General features: G+C 42.8%; 1 protein-coding gene across 3 annotated transcripts in view; it reads left to right on the top strand.

Moving 5' to 3' along the window:
• The window catches only part of pcgf3 (polycomb group ring finger 3), a 61361-nt gene that overhangs the window by 32149 nt on the left and 5221 nt on the right, over positions 1 to 23991 (top strand). For all 3 annotated transcript variants that reach the window (XM_078954418.1, XM_078954417.1, XM_020706818.3), the window contains exons 3-9: positions 4634 to 4751; positions 6867 to 6963; positions 9232 to 9287; positions 9386 to 9493; positions 13431 to 13519; positions 17025 to 17162; positions 20869 to 20949. In XM_078954418.1, coding sequence (XP_078810544.1) covers positions 4634 to 4751; positions 6867 to 6963; positions 9232 to 9287; positions 9386 to 9493; positions 13431 to 13519; positions 17025 to 17162; positions 20869 to 20949 — 687 coding nt within the window. The remainder of the gene's footprint in view (positions 1 to 4633; positions 4752 to 6866; positions 6964 to 9231; positions 9288 to 9385; positions 9494 to 13430; positions 13520 to 17024; positions 17163 to 20868; positions 20950 to 23991) is intronic.

Below are 23991 nucleotides of genomic sequence, written 5' to 3' on the forward strand. Positions count from 1 at the left end.
ATATTCTGAAAACATTTTTCTGGGCCCATCTACACGGTTGGATTCTAATCCGACCATTGATCCCATCAAGATATTTTGTACATGTAACCGCGGCTTATGGTGTCGACGCGCAACGTGGCGGGGGCGTGGCATCACGATGGTGGTCTCTCCATCGGGATGTCAGTCACCCATCACGATGGACGATGATATCAGCCATCGGCACAACCCTAATTTCAATGTAATTTGGTTTGGAATTTCAGGCTTAAGGCCGTGCCACACAACCACTATAAACATTTTAGGTATATTGCACAGATGAAAATTAGTCAAACGTGAATTTACATGGAAAAAGTGTGAAAAGTTGTCGTCTTTGCTTGACTTTTTCACAGACGTGTTACAAATGAACCACGTTAAAACGACGGAAGATGTACTAAAAAACCATGCAAAGAACATGGAAATCAGCATATGTGATTATTGTGCTGTTTATATGCAATTCATTAGTGATTTATGCAATAAGTGCATACAAACTACGTAAAATACGCGTAAACTGCGTAATTCTCAACCGACCAAACATTTTGAACAGCTCAAAACCAGATTAAAGTAAAGACGCGTCGGCAGAAACCTTCGAACGGACATCTGAGCACATCGAATGACAAACGCAAGAATCACTTATGAAACACGCATTTCACACATGGATCGCAGAAATTTCATATGTGGAAAATGCACAGAACTGTGTGACACGGCCTTAAAAGTGATTTAGAGCAATCAATTCCACAGAAACCACGAGTTCAGGGTTTAGGGGTTTGCAGAGGAAAAAGATGTGTTTATTGATGTGAATTTAGGTTTTTTAACCCATAAGAATCCAATTTTTCCTTAGAATGAAAGTGATGTGGGACATTTCCCAGACCGACTGGACTTCAGAACACAATGTTGATGTTTTTCAGTCACCGTGGGTGACCATGTGTTACTATAAATTGTGTTGATATTTGTGTTTTAGTTGACATTCAAATTTTGCCCTTTTTGCTGCTTGAAAGGTGCATCATAAATAACATTTGATTTGATCAAATGCAGTGATTCTGCTGTAGATGGTATAATTCTATTTTGCATTTGCAAAATGTCCTCATTGTCTACACACACTAAAAAAACTACAGGTGATTTGAAAGGTAGTTTTTTTAACTAAAGTTTCTGTTGTTAATTTTATTTCTGTGTTGTTTTTTCTGGTAGAGTTTTTTTGTTGTTGTTGAAATTCATAAATTTCCACAGGAACCACAAAGTAGATGTTTTAGAAACAAGAAAAATTCAGTTTGTGATCTTTCATTTTGGTTAAAAGCTTCTTTACATCATTGGAGCCACAAAGGGGAATCCAGCTGCTGGATGATATGACGTGGTGTCGCCAAACCACTTCCTGTCCAATCATTGGCGAGTTTGCAGAACAAAGGAGCCTGTGGGTTGATCTGAATTAGAGTTAGCTTCACTTCATTGGGGTTTCACGTCAAACAGAAGGAGAAAATTAAACGTCCTTTGGCGTTTCTGGTTCACGTTGCCCTCCAGGTTTCCTTTGTGGAAGAAATGTGTTGGAATTTGGTTAATGTACAGATGCAATCACAGGTCTTGCAGCATGATTGGACTGTTGAGTGTGGTGTGGCGGTCTAGGGGATAGTGTGTTTTGGGTGACGCGACAAGGCAGCAAACGTTCTGACACGGTATGATGTTTTAGAGTTCAAACTTTGTTGAAGAATTCAATTAATCAGGAAGTCAGCTTTGGCCCGTGACGCATTTGAGTCCAAAACCAACGTAGAAGAGAATCTAATCATTCTCTTGCTGAAATTAAACATATTTTTTATTCGTGTGGAGAGAATTACAAAAAGATCCTCTAATTTTATTCCGCGGGACAGCAAGTCATCAAACTGGGTCTCAAAGATTGAAGTACCGCTGAAAACGCCATCGTTCAGACGCAGCTCCTGCAGCAGACGGTGAGACTTACCGTACTGGGAGAGTCTCTGAATGATGTCATGAACCCAGACATGGAGACAGGATTACCGATGCTTTTGTAGAACTCTTCAAAATACAGAAAACCTGATCTAATTACATCATCCATGTCTGTCATACACTGTAAATGCACAGTCAGTGCTTCCATGTAGCTCCTCCCACATACGTCAGATTTATGGACACATTTTTGTACAAGAGTTGAGAAGTCAATTTGACATGCATCAAAAGAGGCTACGGACCTGAATTTGGCGCGCTAATCGCGTTCAACCTGATGGCATCATAGAGAACTAACCCGTCCGTTTGACGTACATTTGACAGGCGGTGCCCTTGGTCCATACTTGCGTAAACCACCCCTCACACATCTTCATTGTGCATGTTTCCTCTGACTCGCAGCCTAGCTGGTCAGAGTCTGCGAGGATTTCTCTAAATAATGGAGGCTCTCGGTCTCAGTGTCTGATTCCCTGAGCCCGGCCCGCCGTTATCTGAACGATCTCCTCTGGCTCCTTCACTTCTCATCCTCTGCCTGCAGCCGTTTCCGTTGGCCGGCCACTCGGCCGCCGTGTTTTCCACGGCAGAAGCTGCTTAATGTGCCTCAGCGAGGGACCTAATGTCCAATCCATCAAGCTGTTTGGGTTCTGTTGGAAAGCAAATGAAAGCGCGTCAACAGATTTACTCTGGTTGTTCTCCAGTTGATGGGATATAAAGTAGAAAGGCTCTTTTGGAGACAAAGAGCTGTTGAGGGGGGTGAGGGAAGCCCAGCGTGGTCCTCATGCTGCTGCTGGATCACAGAGAAACCTCCTTCAGGCCTCCTCGCCGTCGCGTCTTTGATGTCAACGCCTTTGATTCTGTGATCAATCAGCTTTCAGCGAGGAAAAGTTCAGACTTTGATGTTCGTTTTTTGTTCTATCGCTCCTTCCAGTTTCTGCTTGTTTTCGAGCAAAGTTGGTGCTGATTACGTTGCCGTGGTTACCATTGGGTCATCGTTGGGTTCACAGATTTATCCGCATCTTACAAGTTTGACTTAAAGACTTTGACCAGATTAAAATCTAGTGGCTGTTCGTGCGGTACTGAAGGCTTTAGAGGTTTCTAATCTGAGGTCAGATGAAAAGTTGGATTTGAACCTTCAACCCATCTGTAAATCGGTCACATTTGGAGCGTCTGACACGATGTTCCAGAGCAGAAGCTCTTTAGGTCTGACCATTTTGAGTGAGGAGGATGCAGAAGACGAGAGGAGATGGAGGCAAGGAGCAAAGAAAAGAGTTTTTAGGATCAAGTTGACGTTAAAGCTCACTTTAAATCAGCTTTTAAAGATTATAAGCAGCTCTGTCTTTTCATTCCAGTCTTTGGTTTAGAACTTAAACCTTCCAGATACAATCAATAAGCTATTTTCTCTATTTAAAATACAAATTTGCACTATTGAGGACATTTAGGTGCTTTAATTTAATCATAACAGTATATATTAATTCTATTTTAGGAAATATACCGTTATTCCACATTCTGTTTTAAAGATGGAAGAAAAAAGTGGAGTTTAGGTCAAACCACTAAAAGAAACAGCTTTGTTGTTTCAAAGCTGTTAGCTGAGAAGAAATTGTTGCCGTTTGCTGTTTTTTTGTTTGTCCTTTGCTGATCTTCCAGTGTGTTTGTAAGAACACTGAACCGCTACACCCGCACAGAAACGCCGCATGAGGAAGCGCTCTGGTGTCATTTAGCAGTAGATTAGAAAGGATTAGCGTTCTTAGAAAGGAGGAACTTGTCAGATGGGTTTCTGCGTTCAGTGACTGGGCCGCCTTTTTGTTTCTTGGCACTGAAATTGGCACAGAAAACTGGACCTTAGGGCCGCACAGCTGTGAAAACCAGAATCCATTTCATTTGTACTAATTTCTCTTAGCATGGATGTGAGAACTGGACTGTGTGGCTCCTCCCCCCTGGCGTTCCAAACAGGAAGTGACTCCAAGAATCCAAAATCCCACAGACTCCTATAGAGACATAAACAGCTGTTACTCCGTCATTCCATTGGTCAAAATAACCATTCTTGATCTGACAGTTTTTTTTTTTTACATGTTCTTGAAAGTCTTTGGTTTCTGTACTTTCTGACCAATCGGATGCCTATAAAAGTAGGTGGAGCCTGCTGGCCCCCACGTTCAAAAAACATTTGATAGTGTGGCCCTCCTTCAAGCAGCAGGGGTGTGGCCTTTCAACAAGCCCCGTCATGATTGGTGAGAGTGGTTGCCGTAGCGACTCAGACTTTGACTCTGTATCATGAAAAGATGGCGACTGAATTAACGTAATTTGGTTGAACCAGGAAGCAGAGGAACCTCGAGGCGCGTAACATAAAATTAAAGTGTTTTTGCCTAACTCTAAAATAATAACCAAACACCAAAAGATTGTCTAAAATAACAAATTTATTTACAAATTAATAAAGACAAAGCAACAATAACTTAAGATCAGTTTTTCACATCTATGTTTTAATGTATAAAAAACAATTACCAATGTCTGCGTAAATTTGATTTAAGGCGGTATTATTCATGGCTTCTTTAACCTGCTTTCTCACATTCTTTGGATGTATTGACTTATTGATTGTTGTGCATTAATTGCTAATAAAGTTGCTGTGAATTAAAAACAAGACGCTCCTTCAGGCGTGACACCCGTGTCTCTGCGTCTTCCTCAGAACCCCGACATGCTGACGAGGAAGATCAACCTGTGTCACATCAACGCCCACATCACATGCCGCCTGTGCGAGGGCTACCTGATCGACGCCACCACCGTCACCGAGTGCTTGCACACCTGTAAGTCCCCCCCGCACGCGACCCCGTTGGCCCTGAAGCTCGTCTCTCGACGAGTTTTTTCCACAAGCAGCGGATTTGCCTGACGAGGTTTTCGTACACGATTCACTGGAAGGTCTCCTCAGTGGCAGACTGCTCTGCTTTATCATCAGAAATGAAAAAAAAGATGTTTTTTGTTGGAAAGTCAGATTATATTCTGGTTTTATAAACACTTTAAAGGTCTTGTTTGTTTAAAAAAAACGTAACATTTCCAGCTAGAAACTTCGCGAGTCCTCAGACTTTTTCTTCTGGAAGTCATTTTTAATCCTAACATGACTTCCTCCATCATTTCTGCTGGAAGTCATTTTGACTTTTTTCCATAGATTCCGTCTTAAATGCGTCTCCAGTGAATCTAAAACGTCTCGATGTAAGGATGTGTTTTGTAAAAACCTGATTCAGATGGAAGAAGAACCAAACTGGTGTTGGAGGACTGACTGTAAGCCAGGAGGAGACTTCTTCTTCTTCTTCTTCTTCTTCTTCGTCTTCTCTGCAAAAATGCTGTTTCTGCACGTAGCAGCGCTCAGATCTGCGGTTTTAAGAGACTTCTACAGTTTTTAAATGATCTGAAAGGGAACTTGCTGCTTCTGTCTTATGCAAAACTCTTTAAATCAGTCTTCTCCAACCTTCTACAACAGCCTGGTTTAATGTCAGCCTATATTTTCTGGGATCGACCGACCTGTACGATGCTCAAGCGGACGTCCCTGTTTGTTTGTTTTATAGCTTTCAGTACCCCTGAACTCAGGCGGGTAAAGTTTATCTTCACATTCTGTAAAATATCTGCCTCAAACATTCAAATCAAAACACTAGATTTTCCTGCAGCTGCATCTCGAATTCATCCTGCTTGTCGCCAGTCGTCCGGGTCATCAAAGTCGTGGAAGCGTCATCCGATGTCTCATTTCATCTCCAAATTGTGTTTTTTTTCCCCTGAAATCTGAGCCGGCATCTTGTCAGTTTTCAGGCTTTGAAGACACAAACATCAGCTCGGGGGTTCTGCTTCCCCTCCAACACTTTAAACCTGAAGAAAAGTTTCCTTTCTTCAAAAACGTCTGGTTTGTGCTGGACTTCACCTTCTGAAATCAACAGCTCATAACACCCTCTGTTTCCGTCTTTAGAAAGAAATCTGTAAATCTATTTGTTGGTTCTGGGGTCTCTGGGTTCGTGAAGCCTGTTTACGTCCCCGGTGAGCAGGTGAAGCTCTTCGACAGTCACATAAGAGGCGTGTGAGGTCGCAGAGGCCCCGTCAGCCATAACCTCACGCCGAGCTGACGACCGTCCTGCTGCAAACTCCACTGCAGGGGAGGAGGTCGGTCTCAGGAGCTCTTGGACACAAACCGAAGTTCTGCTGATGTTGGCAGCTGGGAAAACCTCTCAGGTCACAGACAGACCGGCGTCAGTACCTCTGCTGCCCAGCAGAGGGCGTGCTTGCACCGCAGATGGGCGGCTGGTTGTGACGTCAGAGTCCAGGCTCTCCGGCGTGATGAAGGCTTAGGGAGCAGATTCACCTCACGTCTCCACTGCAGCGGCAGCCGCAGCTTCAGCAGCAGCAGCCTGGTTTCAGCAGAATTCATGGAGACGGCTTCATAAACCCTCAGTTTAAAGTTATGAAAACCATTAAACACGAAAGATTTAATCCACACAATAATACAGTCAACTGCAAAGCAGAACTCCTTAATTAACTGATATTTATTGATACTGGTATTTAAAAAATGCAGTTCCCTAAGAAAACGTGTTCCAGTTATGATTTTTGCCTTAAAATAGTTCCTTTTGTTTATTTATTTATCTATTTTAAATACTTTCGCCTCAAACCAGCTGAGTTTTAACATCTTTGTTTTTGTAAAAAAAAACAAAAATCACGTTTTTCTATTGTTTAAATGTATCTTACTTTGTTGCTTGCACAGTTATTTTTAGAAAATGTGTTTCTTTAATGAAATGTAGTTAATTCTTTGTACATTTATTGACTTTATTGTCTCTACATTTGTGGAAAATGCGGCACACAAATGCAGCACAGCGTGGGGGGGGGCAATGGTGGGAAAATGCACAGTGTGTGATGTGTGCGCTCGTCTGTGTGTGTCTGTGCAGTCTGCAGAAGCTGCCTTGTGAAGTATCTGGAGGAGAACAACACGTGTCCCACGTGTAGGATTGTTATTCATCAGAGCCATCCACTGCAGTATATTGGGTGAGTGAAGGACCGTGCATGCACCCCCCCCCCCCCCCCACACACACACACACACCAGCTGATGGTCGCTCTTCATCCCGCTCTCCTGCAGAAAGCAGAAAACCTGAGACCCTTTTTTTTTTTTTTTTTTTAATCTCCTTTAAATCTGAGATCACATGATTCCCGATGTTATTGGCTGTGTTGTTGTTTTTTCCCAGAAGGCCTCTAATGCATATTCATTGATTAGTTTAGAAACTCGCCGTCGGCTAAGCCAGCGTTTTTCAACCAGTGTGCCGTGAGAAATGACCCATTTTCACTGATCTAAAAACATTTTCCATCACCAGGATAGCAGCTCTTTGTTCATCCAAACAGGCCCTGATAGAACACTGAGTTTTTAGGAATATAAAAGACTTTTTTCTTTGTGTTTATTTGATTCAATTAAAGACATTTTGATAAGAATGATGGTACCGTGATTTAGCCGCAGCTATAACTGTTTTCTGAAAAGTCCCGCCCCTTTAACTGTCTCCACCAATCATTCTTGGAGTCTTAATCACACGTCATCAGTCTGACCAATCAGGAGTGGTTCAAGTCTTCACTTCTTTGTTCCGATTCTGCTCATAAATTCTCTCTCTAAAGCTCGTCTTTAGCGGTGCAGCTTTCTGCGGGATCCGGTATCAGACCGTGGAACAAGTGATCAAAACAATGAAGCTAAGAGACGCGAGTCTGTTTGCGTTTGGCGTTTGGCAGTGAACTCCTGTCCTGGAGGACGGCGCAGGTTTTTGGATTTCGCCTAAAAACATAATGAACAGACCAGCGGGAACGCTTTAAAATAGACCAAACGATGATCAGAGAGGAACTTTAAGGTGGAATCGTGGCTTCTTCCACAAGTCTGGCCATTTGGGGGCAGATTTCTGAGCCTTGTCCCCTGCAGGGCGACACTCTCGACCTCTGGGCAGATTTATTAAGTCGAGCTACAGCAACTTTGACTTTAATTAATCAAGCAAAGACGAAATATTGTCCTGCAGTGTTTGCACAACTATGAGCATATTGTAAAGTTTATGAGCTGTGGAGGATCAACAACCTTATTCTGCCTAAAGAAAACTTGAAATAGGATCAAAAGTGTCCAATTCTGCACAAAACACACAACAAAGCACTCATCAAATGCAATTTCCCTGTTTTTACTAATTAAAAAGGATTATTTATCATGAATTCAGGTAAACCATCACCACGGGCGTTTCGTTTTAAATCATTTTATTGTCTTTTTCCATCTATTTTTTCAAGATTTTATAAAAAAATCTTTCCTTTGTTTTCCTCCTCCTTTACTTTGAAAATACCTAAAACTCTCTGGGTTTTTCTTATTGATTGAAAGCAGAAAAATTAATGTTTTTTCTCCAGAGAAATATACACCGAACCAAGATTAGAGTTGATTTCTGATGCAGATCTAACATGTTATTCATGTTGTTGAACATTTATCATCACATAAATGATAATGCAGTGGTAGAAGTTAAAAATTATAGTTGGCGTTGGCGCATTACTCCTTAACGGAGACACTCCTTTTTATTTAAATTATAATATGAATTCAAGTTTGATGTACTTTCTGAAGCCTACAACAGAGAGAGAGGAAACGGCCATGCCTGAAGACCGCAGTACCCTCTCTCTACCAGCAGGGGTCGCTGCTTTGCTTCTTGAAGGTCCTCTTCCGGCTGCTAATTTAGTCCGTCGTGCAGCAGCTCCTGGTGGAGCAGCAGGGCCGGATAAACGCCCCACGCTCCGCGAATGTTTTTCCTCCACGGCGATGCGGCGGACTCCCGTCCGTCCGGCGGCTGTCAGAGCCGGGCGTCAAACGGCGCTGCACACCCGGCCCGCCCCCGTGCTGCAGCCCTGTCAGCAGAACCAGCTGCTCAGCACTGAAACTGACTGGGACATGTGCTGCACCCTAAAAGTGTCAACAACACAGCACTTTTTTTTTCTTTTTCTCGCTCCTCTTGTCACATATCGGACATTTTTCCATAAATGTCATCCTGGGATTTGCAGCCTTTTATCAGCAGCTCTCTTAAGGGGGCAGAGGGGGAGTGAAGGAGGCAGCTCTTTCACTCAAAGGAACCCCAGAAAGATGCAAACATTTCCACAGGAGTGGAGAAAATCCAGACTTCCCTCCTGTTCTATGAATCTTTAATGCAGGTCTACGAATCAGGGCAGACGGTTAAACAATTTTACACCAAATTACACGGCAGTTTGACATCTGCGGGTGTGAAAGTGCTCACAATCAACCGTGTTTTTCCTTTCCAGCCATGACAGAACAATGCAGGACATTGTGTACAAGCTCGTCCCGGGACTTCAAGAGGGTAAGCGCCGTCCCGTTTTTTTTATTTTTTCCCCGCCACCACTGTCCCAGCAGCCTGAAAGCCTTTCCTCTCATCCTTTTTGTTTGTCTCTCCTGCAGCGGAGATAAAGAAGCAGAGGGAGTTCTACCAGAAGTTGGGCATGGAGGTGCCCGGAGACGTCAAAGGAGAGCTGTGCAACATGAAAATCCCTCTAGATCAGCGCAATGGTACGACCCCGGCACCCACACGGCCCTGCTGGTTTTCAGCGCAGAACGTGTTCGATTTAAATAAGGACCAAGGCCAGATGATTCAAAAGTTTTCAAAAAGCTCTAGAAACCATCCTGGATGAAAACAATAAAACCTGCCACAGTTCTCTTTTTTTTTCTCTCTCGCCATAAGGTCCCACAAACTCACAGTTAAAATCCCAGGAATCCCTTCATTTACCCTGCTAATACAGAACCACTGGAGCTTTTAATTTGGCATTTTTCTGTGAATTCAGGCAATATAGAGAGAAGATTAAAACTAAAGTTGCATTTCTGAGTATAATCGTGGTGAATCAGCTGGAAAAAGATGGTTTTTGTGACGTAGGTGCCACAATCGACGAGCCTCCATCTCCCTGCTCCGCCCCCTTTCCGATGATCCACTGTCAGGCCAATAGATCCTTGAACGTCTTTGTTTTTCCTCGTCTGAGCTGAAATCTGGATCCAAACTGTATCTGCAAACAGATGCATGATGGGGAAGGGGGGCGGGCTCACTCTGTGCCAACAGTCTCAGAGGTGGATTCCTGATGCTCTGCACAAACTTGATTCTTGCTAAAAAAAAAAAATTTGTAATCGTAATCAAAAGACTCGGTAAGATAAATAGACCCAAAGAAGATTGGAGTGGGACTTTAAGGGGTCATCATATTTAAGGTGGCACTGAAAAGTTTAAATGTTACAGCATAAGTTGAGCAGGTATGGATTTTTTTAGGCGAGACATTTCAGTTTTTTGGTTCTTTCCTCAGACTGGGTTTGGATGATGGTCGGTTCTGGTTTGACTGAGGCAGAAGTCGCTACCGCCAGCGTCTGTCCTAACGGTGTAGATAAACGCCTCTCTTTCCAACGGAGCTGTAGAAAAGCAAAGCGCCCAGACGCTAATGACTGACATTAGAGAAACAACCAGCGGCAGCCATTAAACCCCACAGATAGAGGTTATTGAAGAAACTGGGGGGGGGGGTGAGCCTCCGGGCTGCGCTGAGGCGGCTCACCGCTGCGGGGGTCGGGGAATGAGCGTCCAGAGGCCGTCCTGCCGGCAGGACTAATCGCCGCCTTAAACCGCCTCTTTGATTCCCTGCTAATGAGGGCTCCGAAGCTGTGGTGGTCGTTTCATCCGAATCACACACACGCCATTTACAGAGGACACGCTCAAACGGAAACGCAGTTTGGGAACAGACGAACCATCGACTGCACGTGGGAAACGAGTGGCTCCTCCCACCTGGCGTTCCAACCAGGAAGTACCTGCTGGCTCCAAGACTTCTATAGAGAACTAAACAGCTATTACTCAGTCATTCTATTAGCCAGAAGAACCATTCTGGATCTGATACTTTTTTTAAAACATCTTCTTGATAATCCTCTGCTTTTCATGATATTTTTTAATAAAAATAATAATAATAATAAACATTATCTGTATAGGACCTTTCAAGATAAAAGTGCTTCACGGTAAAAGACAGGCTATAAAAAAAGAATTATGACAAAGCAATTTTAAAACAATAGGTTTTCTGTAGTTTAAGTTATAAACTGACCAATAAGACACCTCAATAAAAGTAGGCGGAGCCTGCTGCGCCCCTTTACAAGCGTTTAAAATGTACACACCTTCTCCACTTTTCTCTCTTACGTTGAAACTCTCAAAGTTTATGTAAATTGACAAACTGAACACATTCTGTACAGGAGACACGACAGGAAGGAGATTGATTGACAGTCGTCTGCAGCCAATCAGAATGCAGAACACAATGAACTGAAAAAAAAAAGAAAAAAAAGCCAAAATGCTGGTTTTCAGGTGTTACACATGGAATGGTGGGAAGGCAGTGTTGAGAGAAAAAGGACTGTGATGTAAACTAGGAGTTTCATTTTCTCATCCTGCCCTGTCATGGGCAGCATCACTTCTCAAAAGGGCCACAGCGGTGGCGCTTTTGAGAAGTGATGCTGCCCATGACAGGTCAGGGTGAGCACACGGTGCCTATCAGCACCATAAGAAAGTTTTAATCTTTCCCATCGTAAACTTCTAACATATATATAAATTGCACAGATCAGGCAGAAACTGCAGATCAACAGCGTCTGGTTCCTGCTCCTGGTGGAACCCTAAAAGTATGCAGCTAGCTGCTGCTTTCCATAGCCGCTCCTCCGCCACGTTATTCACTCTCAGACTCAGCACGCCATGAGTTTTAAGAGTGTAGGCAGAGAAGAAAAAGGCTTTTATTACATCGGCTGTCTGTGATTTACCAGAGAGATTGCAAACAAATAGGCTCTTCGGCGTCCTGAGGGATGAAAGGCAGCCGCAGATTTTCTGCGTTTTATGGCAATAAAACGGCTGTGAAGTGTTTGCAAATCATTTCTTGGCAGCAAATATTCTGCCTCCTCCTCCTCCTTCTCTCGAAGTGGGGACGATCAGCGCGATATATTTTAACAAGATGGCTTCATAAAGCACCTCCAGGCTCTCTGCTCACCTTTTATATGGAGCCTAGCTGTAGGAAACGTTTTGTGGGATTCTTTATTTGATCTTTTAATTTTGATGATGCCGTTTGTAGGGCATAGTTTCATCGGACATTTGTTGTGGCACAACCCATCACCCATCTGTTTACACGCTAGCTTACAGCCCCATCACACCCCAACCCAACGTTGGCGTCTGCATCAAAGATGGCGACCAATATCGTAGCCATCCTGCCGTCCATTTCTGATCCAGATTCCAGCTCAAAACAAAGACGTTCATGGATCTATTGGTCTGCAGGTGGATGTTTAAAAGGGGCGGAGCATGGAGCTTTTTTCTTTTCTTCGTCACAATCTCTTCTTTTCCAAACCGCTTTTGTTTTTCTGCTACAAAGACGGGTTAAAAACACCATTTTCCAGCATTTGACGTTGGGCTGCAGAACCCTCCCGTCTCCGTCTGCTGACAGTGCGAGGCTCCACGCCAGCGAACCCGACTCGCCGCAGACGCTTCGCTCCAAATTACCTTCACGGGAGAAAATGGAGCGGCGCGGGGGAGTGATGAGTCTGCAGAGAACGCAGCTAACTCCCACACAAACGCATCACCTCGCACCCCCCCCCAGCTTTTACAATCCAATTGTCTCCGCTTTCAGGATTTAAAAGTGTTGTTTAGATTGCACAAACGCACAGGAGTGATGATTCTGAAACTTCTGAGTGTGGCTCTAAAGGTTGGAAGCTTTCCTTTGGGGGCGTGATTCCCCCTCAGCAAGCGGGACACGAAGCAGTAGCCTGACGAGACTTTCTGGTGACGGGGACGTTTTTTTTTAAACTCTTCCAGATTCACTCACTTTGTTTACAAGAAGCTCTGGAAAAAAGTCACAATATTACAGCCATTGAGGAAAGACGAGGAAGTTGTGCGCTGCCGCCGCCGCTGTGGTGTGATTTCTATATGAATGTTTGCGGGACTGAAGTTTTGGATGGTGGATGTGCCTGCAGCCCAAATAAATAATAGATCAAAAGCTGGAGGTGGCACAGACTCCATGTTGCCAGGGAACCACATTTTAGCTGTCACACACGTCAGAGTCCATGAGCAACACGAGAACCCGCGCTGCACCTTTCTCACGATGCAATCAACGTCAGGACGACCCCCAGATGCTGCCAACTCGTCCCACGCCAAGACGGGTTCTTTACCGATGTGCTGGGTTTTTTTGGATGAAGGAAGCAAATGGAGGACGGAACGCAAGTCCAGTCTGGGAAACGAGTCTCTGAAACTTCAGAATCAGAATTTGAAGTCAAACTTATCATTTAGATGATTATTATTGTGTTTAAGTAAAACACGTCTTTCTGCTCACATTGAAAGCAGGACAAAACTCTTGTAACATTGAAGAATGCAAACAATTCTGCCAAATTAACAAAATAAAAGCATGTCATAACTTCCTACTTGAACTCTGCAGTTATTTTTGTTCCTCTGTGGTTTACCCATCAGGTGATGCTAAATCAGAGGACACGACCAACAAGGAAGCTGGAGAGGAGAAGCCAGAGGAGGACAATGACTATCACCGCAGTGACGAGCAGGTACAGTCTCCTCAAACTCCAGCTGACGTGACAGCAAATCAAAGAAAACACACCAAACTTTCCTTTTTTTAAGATTTAGAATTGTTGAGTTGTACCTTTTTTTATATAAAACCTTTAGTTTTAAATAAGAAGTTCCAAGATAAAACAGTAAAATGAGCATCATTAGGATCTGAACCAAAGAGCAGGAGAATAATAACGAGCAGTCATTTAGGATAGAGATAAAAACTGCTGCTGATGATGTTTTTAGTCAGTGTAAGAGGTTTTCAGGTCTCTTCACTCTTTTAACATCTGTATTTGCTCTATTTAATTAATGTGACTTTTTTCCATTCGTTGTTTTATTTATGGGTCCGGGGACAAGAAAGATAGACAAAGAGAAGTGGCAACTGCTTATTTTTATTGTTGGTGAGGCGAAACTTGCGATTCACATAAGCAGGAAGCGCAGGATGGCAGGTGAACCTCTAGCTGATGCAGTTCGTTTCTGGCTAAAATTGGAATTCTCATTTTTCAGACTGTCCTGTTTTAACAAAAATCTGGTGCTTTGACAATGTTTTATGTTTTGTGTCAAATGGTGAACCATGTTATGCTCCTTTTCTATGTGACTAATTGTTCTTTTTCTTATTTGTGATCCTTGATTACCGGTAAACTGACGTTTTAAAACAAAAAGAAAAATCTCTTCTTCATTACTCAGACGTAGGAATTAGCGCGCACGGGTGACTCCAACAGCACTTCCCAGCTGCCCTCTGGATGACCTTGCAAGCCGCGACCTTGAATTCTCAGGACGTTCCAATTAAACCGACTCCCGTTTAGCAGAATCACAATAAATCGTAACTGATTTCAGAATAAATGCTGGTCCATCAGGAAAACAGGGTTTTCACTCGTTCATGCTTCCGATTTCGCAGCGTTCCTATGATGGCCTCCAGACAGAAAACCCAATAAATGCAGAAGATGGAAATATTCTCATGCTGTCGATCTTTTATAGTCTTCTAAGGTTTGGGTGCAGGACTGGGGAATGAGGGTTCTGTTGCCATCCGCCTCGCTATTGCACCATCTTGTCTGCATATTTTTGCCTCGTCTTGGCTCTCAGGACTCCACATCGGCGTGCCGTAATGCGATGAAGCTGCCTCGCAGGCCTTGGAGTCCAGATCACCAGCGAGGCTTTTATTTCTCATTACCAGCCTCCCCCTCCAGCGCCTCTGCACAGCAGATATATTAGGATGTTGGTCTTTGCTTATTGCAGGGCAGACAGTGTTTGTTTGAGTGCGCAGAGGACATTTAAAAAGAAGCAGAGCAGTGGCTCACGGCTCTGGAGAGAGCAGTAGAGATGCTGTTTTGCTGGCTCCATGGGTGGAGTCGCAGTAATATATTCCAGCTCCTCCACCCACAGACTACTAAAACCACCCACCATGTCAAGGTGGGTCAAGCGGAGGGAAACTCTAGTTGATCGCTGAGTGAGAAACCCCCAGTTTGAACAGATGAAAGGAGAATTTAATATAGGTAGAATCTTTTTTTTTTTTACTATACAAATGTGACTGTCGCCCAGTTCCACAAGCCCAGAAACGTCCGTAGGCCTTCAAAAACCACAGTTTCCATAATGAAGTTCTATGTCATGAAGGTTCTCCTTTGTCCAGATGAGGCTTCAGACAGAAGTTGTCTTCTGCTCCCAAAGAAGGCCAAAACTCCAAGTCGTTTTCTCATTCTGGAATGACCTGGAGCAGATATACGGGGCTCAAACCCAGCACCACTCAGACTGAACGCTTCAAGAAGGAAGATTTTAAGTCCAGTTTCTGTGACTCAACTTCAAAAAGAAGTTCCAGCAATAAAGACTCGTTTGGTCTTTTTGTGCTTTGATATCAGACTAATGCTAACATGCTTAGGCCTCAGTCACATGCACGGGTCCTGTGGGCTTTTGGGTCGTCCGGGTCCATTGAGGGTCATAGAGAGGAGCGGCTGCATCTTGTGGGGGAGCCCAGGGGTGTCGTGAAGTTTCCCTTGAGACTCGTGCGACCAGTTCAAGGGTCATGAACATGGAACGCACCATTGTCGTGTGTGTGGTGAATGCATTTATAAGGATAATGGAAGTTACTGACACTTGTGACGTACAGGGGATGCTGTCGTACGGCGTCCTGACGCCATGTTGTGAATACTGACACTTGCTTCTCTCACGGGATGTGCACATGAGTGCTGGTTGGACGCCCGTAGGATGTCCACACCAACTACACTAACTACCAAAACTAAAAAATCCACAGGATGCGCTTTCGTCTCAGCTACTTCACCCTTGTGTGTGTTCGCTACGACCCGTCGCCCGCAGAATGCCGGAAATGTGAAAGTGGTTCTCTCTTGAGTTCCCACCTTTGTGGCCCGTAGAGGTTTGACCTCACCTGCAGACGGCCCGTTTCCACCCAAACTCTTTGTTAGCTTAAACAGTTCTTTAGCCGACATTTTCACCAACTACTTATCCAGCAATCCTCTAACGTTACTGAACTCAAACACTGAACCAAAGACAACCTGGATTGAAGGATGAAGCCCGAACACTACCAGATGCAATTTAGCTAGGGGGTTACACCACTAGCATAAATCTCAGCATTTGATGTGTTTTATGTTCAAATCAGTCGCACTAAACTGACCTCCAGAATGGCGTCTTACCTCTGAATCAAACACAGAGGATGATGCTTCCTGTCCAACTCTATAACCACGTGTTATGGTCGCCCCCTACTGATATTTTTTTACCTGCCTAGCTGTAGCCTCTCCCTGATTGGTCACAGCTGCCTGCAATTATCGTGCTTCCCATTTCTATTTCCTGTTCCTGTGCTGTGACATTTGTTTGGACTCTCAGGTAAATCTGTGAAACCTTATGAACGTGTTTGAGTCTTCCTGCTCCCGGGTTTATCTTCCCTGACCACCCCTAACACCATGATTGATTCTTTGGAGGGTTTGTCAGTTTTTCCCTCCCCCTGTCTCTGCGCCAGATTGACTCAGTCGAGTGTTTTAAAGCTCAAGTTAAGACATTTTTATTTAGGAGAGCTTTTAGCTGACTTTTACTTGTGTTCACTTTTGCCTGTTTGTTTATATGCCTGTGTGTGTTTATTTGGGTCTCGCTACTGATTTTAAATTGTTTTAACATTGGGAAGCACTTTGTGAGTCGCTCTCTGTGAAAAGTGCTATATAAATAAAGATTACTTACTAAATAAAATAAAGATTACTTACTTTTTGGAGTCTTTTACCTGTGATGAGACAGCTCCTTTCTGGTACTAACATGATAATATTTGATCTAAAGCGATGGCTTCTCCTCTGAAAGGGTCACACGTCTTCTACAGACTCCATCTGACGAAGAGTTTCACCCAAGGACCAGACATTTGGGCTGGTTGAAAGACTCTTAAAAACTTGTCCTGATCATCTGCTAACTTGTAAACCCATGGCATTGTAAAAGCTTGGGTTTTAGCTGTACAACATCTTCCAGAAATGTGAGGACTCAAGTGGAAGCGTTCTCCCGTTTGTGTCTCCGCAGGTCAGCATTTGCTTGGAATGCAACAGCAGCAAGCTCCGAGGGCTGAAGCGAAAGTGGATCCGCTGCTCCGCACAAGCCACCGTCCTCCACCTAAAGAAGTTCATCGCCAAAAAGCTTAATTTGACGTCATTTAACGAGGTAGGCGGAGCCACTGCTGCACTCTGGCTGGACGCCTTTATTGTCGCTGTCTACATGTGTAGTGAGTTGTAAGCATTACCAGGGGAGAGTGCAAACGCACCAACAGTCCCGCCCAAAACTCCGAGATGAATTTCTAATGAACGCCTGTCGCTAGAAAACGAAGCACATAATCATATTTAATAGACCACCAAATTGATCAGAAGAGGATCGGAGTGGGACTTAAACGCAGGTGAACAAAAGAAACGTGTTCAAAATGATCATTTCTCCAGAGAAATGTGCCGGGTTCCTGTGGAAAAGTTGGATGTTGGGTCAGTCGGGGGAAGCGGTTGATCGTCTAAATGTCTTTGACTCTTAAAAAACATCAATATTTTCCTCTTCGTTGTATTCCTTTACATTCGTCGTTATGAGGGCAGAACCAGCGGCGTATTTTTGTCGGAACAAATCCCCCAAATCCTGGGATTTGTTTGAAGTTCTTGGAGCTCCGGCTGAGCTGTGTGGGAACCAAAGTTTACTTGACTGCAAGAAATTACGTAAAAAAACAAAAGTCTGTTAATTATATTTCCCTGCGCTGACTCATGTAGGCCTTTGTGTTTGGTATATTTAGCATGAAAGCAAACCCTCATAAGATCTCATTTTGCTGCTAATGTTTTTGCCGCCCCGTTTGCAGCAGCGGTGGGGGTGGGGGGGTTGTGGGCGATGATTTGACAGATGGATTTTTTTTTTTTTTCCACGCCGTGAATAATCGCCGCAGCCTCCGTCTTGTTGTCTGTTTTTTTGGCCGCCTCACAGAGGAGTGGGCGGGCTCCATCATATCGCCGGCCTCCATAGCTCCGCTCTGGCGAGGCGGCTGCGCTCTGCCCGCCAGCCATTGTTGTGTCGTCTACCCCCCACACGCACACACTTATACACACAAAGAGGAGATGTGGCTTGAAACACGTCCGCTTTGAGCGCCGACTCGAACGCCGCCCGTCAGGGAAGAGCGCGGCGCTTCGTGAACATCTGAGCTAGAGGTGTGATCCTTGACCACCTGATAGACAGGAAACGTCCAGCAGCAGCAGGAGGCGTGACATTTGACCTTTTCTCACATCAGGATCTCGTCTTTCCTCAGAACTTCAGTCTGAAACTTTTCAGACATTTGAAACTTTTTCCTTCTATCCTCAGATCAGATCCATTCTGATGAAGTGACTGTGTTGTTTTTGGATTTAAATGCTATTTTAATGTTTTATTTTCAAGTGAGATTATAATAATTATAATAATCTTATAACTAGAGACATTAAAAACATGCTGGCTTCATTTATTATCTGAAACCGCTGAAAACTTATAAACTGCTGTTTAGGGCTGCACGATATGAGGAAAACGCAACATCAGTGATCAATATCGCGATCACGATATAACTTACGATACATGAACAAATAGCAAAAACATCATTTCCATTTCACTGCAACAGTTTAATTTAAACATGAGTCAAAATAACTTAAATTACTCTCCAATTGACCCTGGTCTACAAGGGAGGTGAGCGTCTAACATCATAGGGCTCCACCTGATTGGTCGAACTCATAAAGGGATTCATTTTATTGGTTAAATACTTCAAGCTGCCATAAGTTTGTTTTAGCACATTTAAAGTAACCATTTATTGCCATTTTTGCCGTCTTTTAAAATACGTGGATTGCACAGCTTGATATTGCGAGAACGATAATGTTGTGCAGGCCGACTGCTGTCTCTGAACAACTTAGTGGAGCTTCTGTGAGGCCTTCATAATGGAGAATTAACGGTTCTGAATCGTTTTGTGAATTTAAGTACTGGAGAATTTAAAAATGGATGTGAATTATTGTGAAAGTATCAAGCAGAACTCAAATGCACGCAAACACGGCCGACCGTGACCAGACGGCGTGATCCGACTGGAACGGACTTTGTTTAGAGCTAATGCTCGAAAGCATCGTAGCTTTTTCCTTTTGAGCTAAAGAGGAACCTGTTAAAGCTGAAGTATTGATAAAGAAAAGTCACATTATTGTGATAAAAACTGTGTTTTTAACATGTTCTTGTAGCATTTCTCTCTTCTTGGAGGACACATATACAGAAAATTTGTCTAAAAGTTGTATTTCTAAATATTTGAAATTATTGTCAGGCAGAGAGAGACTGTAAACAGAGAGCTCTCAGCAATGGAGTAGGACACTAAAAGTCCAAAACTCAGATGAACCCCTGCAGATACTATGTCCTAGAAAACGACTCAGTTTTTTTATTTTATTTTGTCTAAAAACACAATACCGTACTTTCTGGACAATAAGCCGCTACTTTTTTCCTAGGTTTAGAACCAACTTAAACTATTCTGTAGAACTTTCTTCCACCGCTAGGGGCGCTCTAACCGAACCAAGATACAAAAATAAGATGGACCAAAAGTCCATGCAAAGAAGAATAGACTACAATACTTCTTCTTTAGCTGATAGAACACACACGACAAACTAGTAACTGGTAATTCTTTTCAAATCCTCGCCCCTTCATCATGGAAACCATGCAAAGGAGTTCACATGATGCAAATTTTAAGCTGAAGGCCGTCGAGCTTGCTATCCTGGAAGCACATGTACTAAATATCTAATTTTTCATCTTAGATATCTTATAACCCGGTGCAGCTTGTCTCTTTTTTTATTTTTGTATTTTTTAAAATAGAGCGGATGCGGCTTATATACAGTTGCGTTCTATAGTCCAAAAAATATGTTAATCATGGTTAAAAGACCACTGAGAACAATTTGACAATTTAAGGTAATCAAGTATATTGATCTCATCCATACTTACAAATACACTTTGGTGGTCTGAGGTCTTGTGGTGAAGAAAAAAAAACCCCAAATTCATCAGATTCAGGATGTATTGATCATCAGTTCATAATCTAATCGTTGCTTAATGGATCGTAACAGATTCGCAGCCCTACTTTCTAGGTTTCTGGGTGATTTTAGTTCTTTTGTTTTGAGACAGAATGGTCAGCTGTTTAAATTAAATTCTGACATTTCAGAGACTATAAAGCAGACCCGACCTTTAGGTCAGAAAATGTTTGTTCTTCTCGACTCATATGCATTAATTGACGGTCTTCTCAGACATTTACTTCTCCCCAATCGTTCATCTTCATCTCGTTAATTGAAGCTTTTTGCTAAAGTTGTTACCTGCGTGTTAAAACGTCATTACTCTCGTAACGTTTCTGTTGTTTGGTTTGGTGTTTTAACGAGAACCGGTGAGCTGTTTATGATAATGACAGCAGAAACATCTGCTCTCAGTCAACAAGCATCAAATTTACTGTTTCAGCTTTTTCTCTGAATCTTTAAAGGAAAAAAGAAAAAAAAGACATTCAAGTTAATAAACAAACATAAAAATCTCTGGAAGGATTTGCTGAATGAGGCTCATTGATCCTCCAGCTGCTGAAACCCAAATCGGTCTGTTATTGAAGATTTGACGGCTTCCTGTCGAGCTGCAATCTGTCGAAGGAGAGCCGGAAATCCTCCTTTCATGTCTCTGCATCCAACGCCTTCATGGCGTTTGGAGAGAGCCAGCAGGTGGCGCTGTGCGGCCGTCACTCAGCCGCTCCCTCCTGGCCTCTGAACCGACCCAAGAGCGCGTACAGACACAGTCGCCCGTCCTCCTGCGTGGGATTGTGGGAGTTTACCTGCTGTCAAAAACATGCACAACGTGTCATCCGTTTCTTTCTCGTTTCTTTCCACAGCTGGACATTTTATGCAACGAAGAAATCCTGGGCAAGGACCACACGTTGAAATTTGTTGTCGTGACGAGATGGAGATTTAAGGTAAAGGCTGATGCCATCTGTGGGATGGAAACGGAGGAGAAAGCTGCGCTGAGTCCATCAGAATGGATGGAAAACAGGAGCAGAATCCCTTGAAATCTTTTCACCAACGTTTAACAATAACAAACAAAATCAAAAGACCCATTTAGTCGTGTTAACCCAGCAGGAGCTGCAAAGTCTCACTTCACCATTTAGAAAAATACACTATGATTTATGCTTTTATACAATTCCAGTAATTGAATAGTGTTATATAAGACAAAAAAATAGACATTTATTTTACTTTTGACAGCAGCACAGATAAGTTATTTTCAAAATAAAATACACCCTACATCAAATTTACTAACAAACATGACATTTTCTATCATTACGACATCTATTTACTCTTTTAAGAATTGAATATAAAAAAGTACAATATTTATGTGGAATCCCATTTCTTTCTAATCTATACATCTAAATGAAGTTCTGCACTTTAAGAACTTTGCCTCTAAACAGCAACTAAACACTGTTGTTCAGCAGAAGATGCCACTATTTAAACGATGTTTTTCTGAGTCAGTTGATAATGATGATTGCAATGCTAGCACTTTTAGCCACATTAGCATAGCTAGCATAGTTAGCATAATTAGCATTTTAGATAATGTGTTTTTCTGAGTCAGTTGATGATGCTGATCGCAATGCTAGCACTTTTAGCCACATTAGCATAGCTAGCATAGTTAGCATAATTAGCATTTTAGATAATGTGTTTTTTTTTTTCTGCGTCAGTTGATGATGCTGATCGCAATGCTAGCACTTTTAGCCACATTAGCATTGTTAGCATAATTAGCATTAAAGGTAATGTGTTTTTTCTGAGTCAGTTGATAATGCTGATCGCAATGCTAGCACTTTTAGCCACATTAGCATAGCTAGCATAGTTAGCATAATTAGCATTTTAGATAATGTGTTTTTCTGCGTCAGTTGATGATGCTGATCAGTTTAGCTCGTGCTGGTTTGCGGCGCCTTCCGTCCGTGAAACCCGGGTTCGACTCCGGGCTGCTCCCTGTTCCCTTCTCTACCCCTGCCGGTTCCAAGCCCGGCTTGAGAAGGTTGCGTCAGGAAGGGCATCCGGCGTAAAACATTGCCAAATTTACCATGCGACTCGTTCGCTGTGGCGACCCCTGATGGGAGAAGCCGAAAGTGGAAGAAGTTGATGATGCTGATCGCAATGCTAGCACTTTTAGCCACATTAGCATTGTTAGCATAATTAGCATTAAAGGTAATGTGTTTTTCTGAGTCAGTTGATAATGCTGATCGCAATGCTAGCACTTTTAGCCACATTAGCATTGTTAGCATAATTAGCATTAAAGGTAATGTGTTTTTCTGAGTCAGTTGATGATGCTGATCGCAATGCTAGCACTTTTAGCCACATTAGCATTGTTAGCATAATTAGCATTAAAGGTAATGTGTTTTTCTAAGTCAGTTGATAATGGTGATCGCAATGCTAGCACTTTTAGCCACATTAGCATAGCAAGCATAGTTAGCATAATTAGCATTTTAGATAATGTGTTTTTCTGAGTCAGTTGATGATGCTGATCGCAATGCTAGCACTTTTAGCCACATTAGCATAGCTAGCATAGTTAGCATAATTAGCATTTTAGATAATGTGTTTTTCTGAGTCAGTTGATGATGCTGATCGCAATGCTAGCACTTTTAGCCACATTAGCATAGTTAGCATAATTAGCATTTTAGATAATGTGTTTTTCTGCGTCAGTTGATGATGCTGATCGCAATGGTAGCACTTTTAGCCATATTAGCATTGTTAGCATAATTAGCATTAAAGGTAATGTGTTTTTCTGAGTCAGTTGATAATGCTGATCGCAATGCTAGCACTTTTAGCCACATTAGCATAGCTAGCATAGTTAGCATAATTAGCATTTTAGATAATGTGTTTTTCTGCGTCAGTTGATGATGCTGATCGCAATGCTAGCACTTTTAGCCACATTAGCATTGTTAGCATAATTAGCATTAAAGGTAATGTGTTTTTCTGAGTCAGTTGATAATGCTGATCGCAATGCTAGCACTTTTAGCCACATTAGCATTGTTAGCATAATTAGCATTAAAGGTAATGTGTTTTTCTGAGTCAGTTGATGATGCTGATCGCAATGCTAGCACTTTTAGCCACATTAGCATTGTTAGCATAATTAGCATTAAAGGTAATGTGTTTTTCTAAGTCAGTTGATAATGGTGATCGCAATGCTAGCACTTTTAGCCACATTAGCATAGCAAGCATAGTTAGCATAATTAGCATTTTAGATAATGTGTTTTTCTGAGTCAGTTGATGATGCTGATCGCAATGCTAGCACTTTTAGCCACATTAGCATAGCTAGCATAATTAGCATTTTAGATAATGTGTTTTTCCGAGTCAGTTGATGATGCTGATCGCAATGCTAGCACTTTTAGCCACATTAGCATTGTTAGCATAATTAGCAAATGCTGCTATGAATAACCTTTATCCAAAGTTGGCGGTGAGGGCGGCGGTGGTCCATATAGTTGGGCGTGGAAGGCGGGTTGTGTCTGCGGACCATACAACGCCGCTTGCGGCTTTAATTAAATTTATTCTGATATTTAACCCCACTGACAGAAGATTAAACCTTTTATTATTTTTTTGATCACTTATCTGACATGTTGAAATCATAATTAATGAACCAAACAGCATTTTTTCCAAATCTACAAACCCAGTACAGCCCCCCCCCCCTTTTTAGGGGGGGCTGTACAGTGGTGCAGAGGTTCAAATCCCAGCCGGGTTTTTATGTGGATTTTGCTCGTTCTCCTCGTGCACGAGTGGGTTTTCTCCGCTGTCCTGTCACAGTCCAAAAACATGCTTCATAGGTTAATTGTTGTCTCTAAATTGCCCCCAGGTGAGTGTGATTTTGCACCCTCTTCAGGGCGAACCCCGCCTTCGCCCAACAGTAGCTGGGATAGGCTCCAGCAACCCCCTGATCTTGAAAGGGATTTAGCAGGTCCTGAAGATGGATGGGTTTGCATTTTTTCTTCAAAGCCAAAGAGCCACAA

This window comes from Oryzias latipes, chromosome 10 (genome assembly GCF_053564925.1).
Source record: "Oryzias latipes strain Hd-rR chromosome 10, Olatipes_Hd-rR_3.1".
NCBI lineage: Eukaryota > Metazoa > Chordata > Actinopteri > Beloniformes > Adrianichthyidae > Oryzias > Oryzias latipes.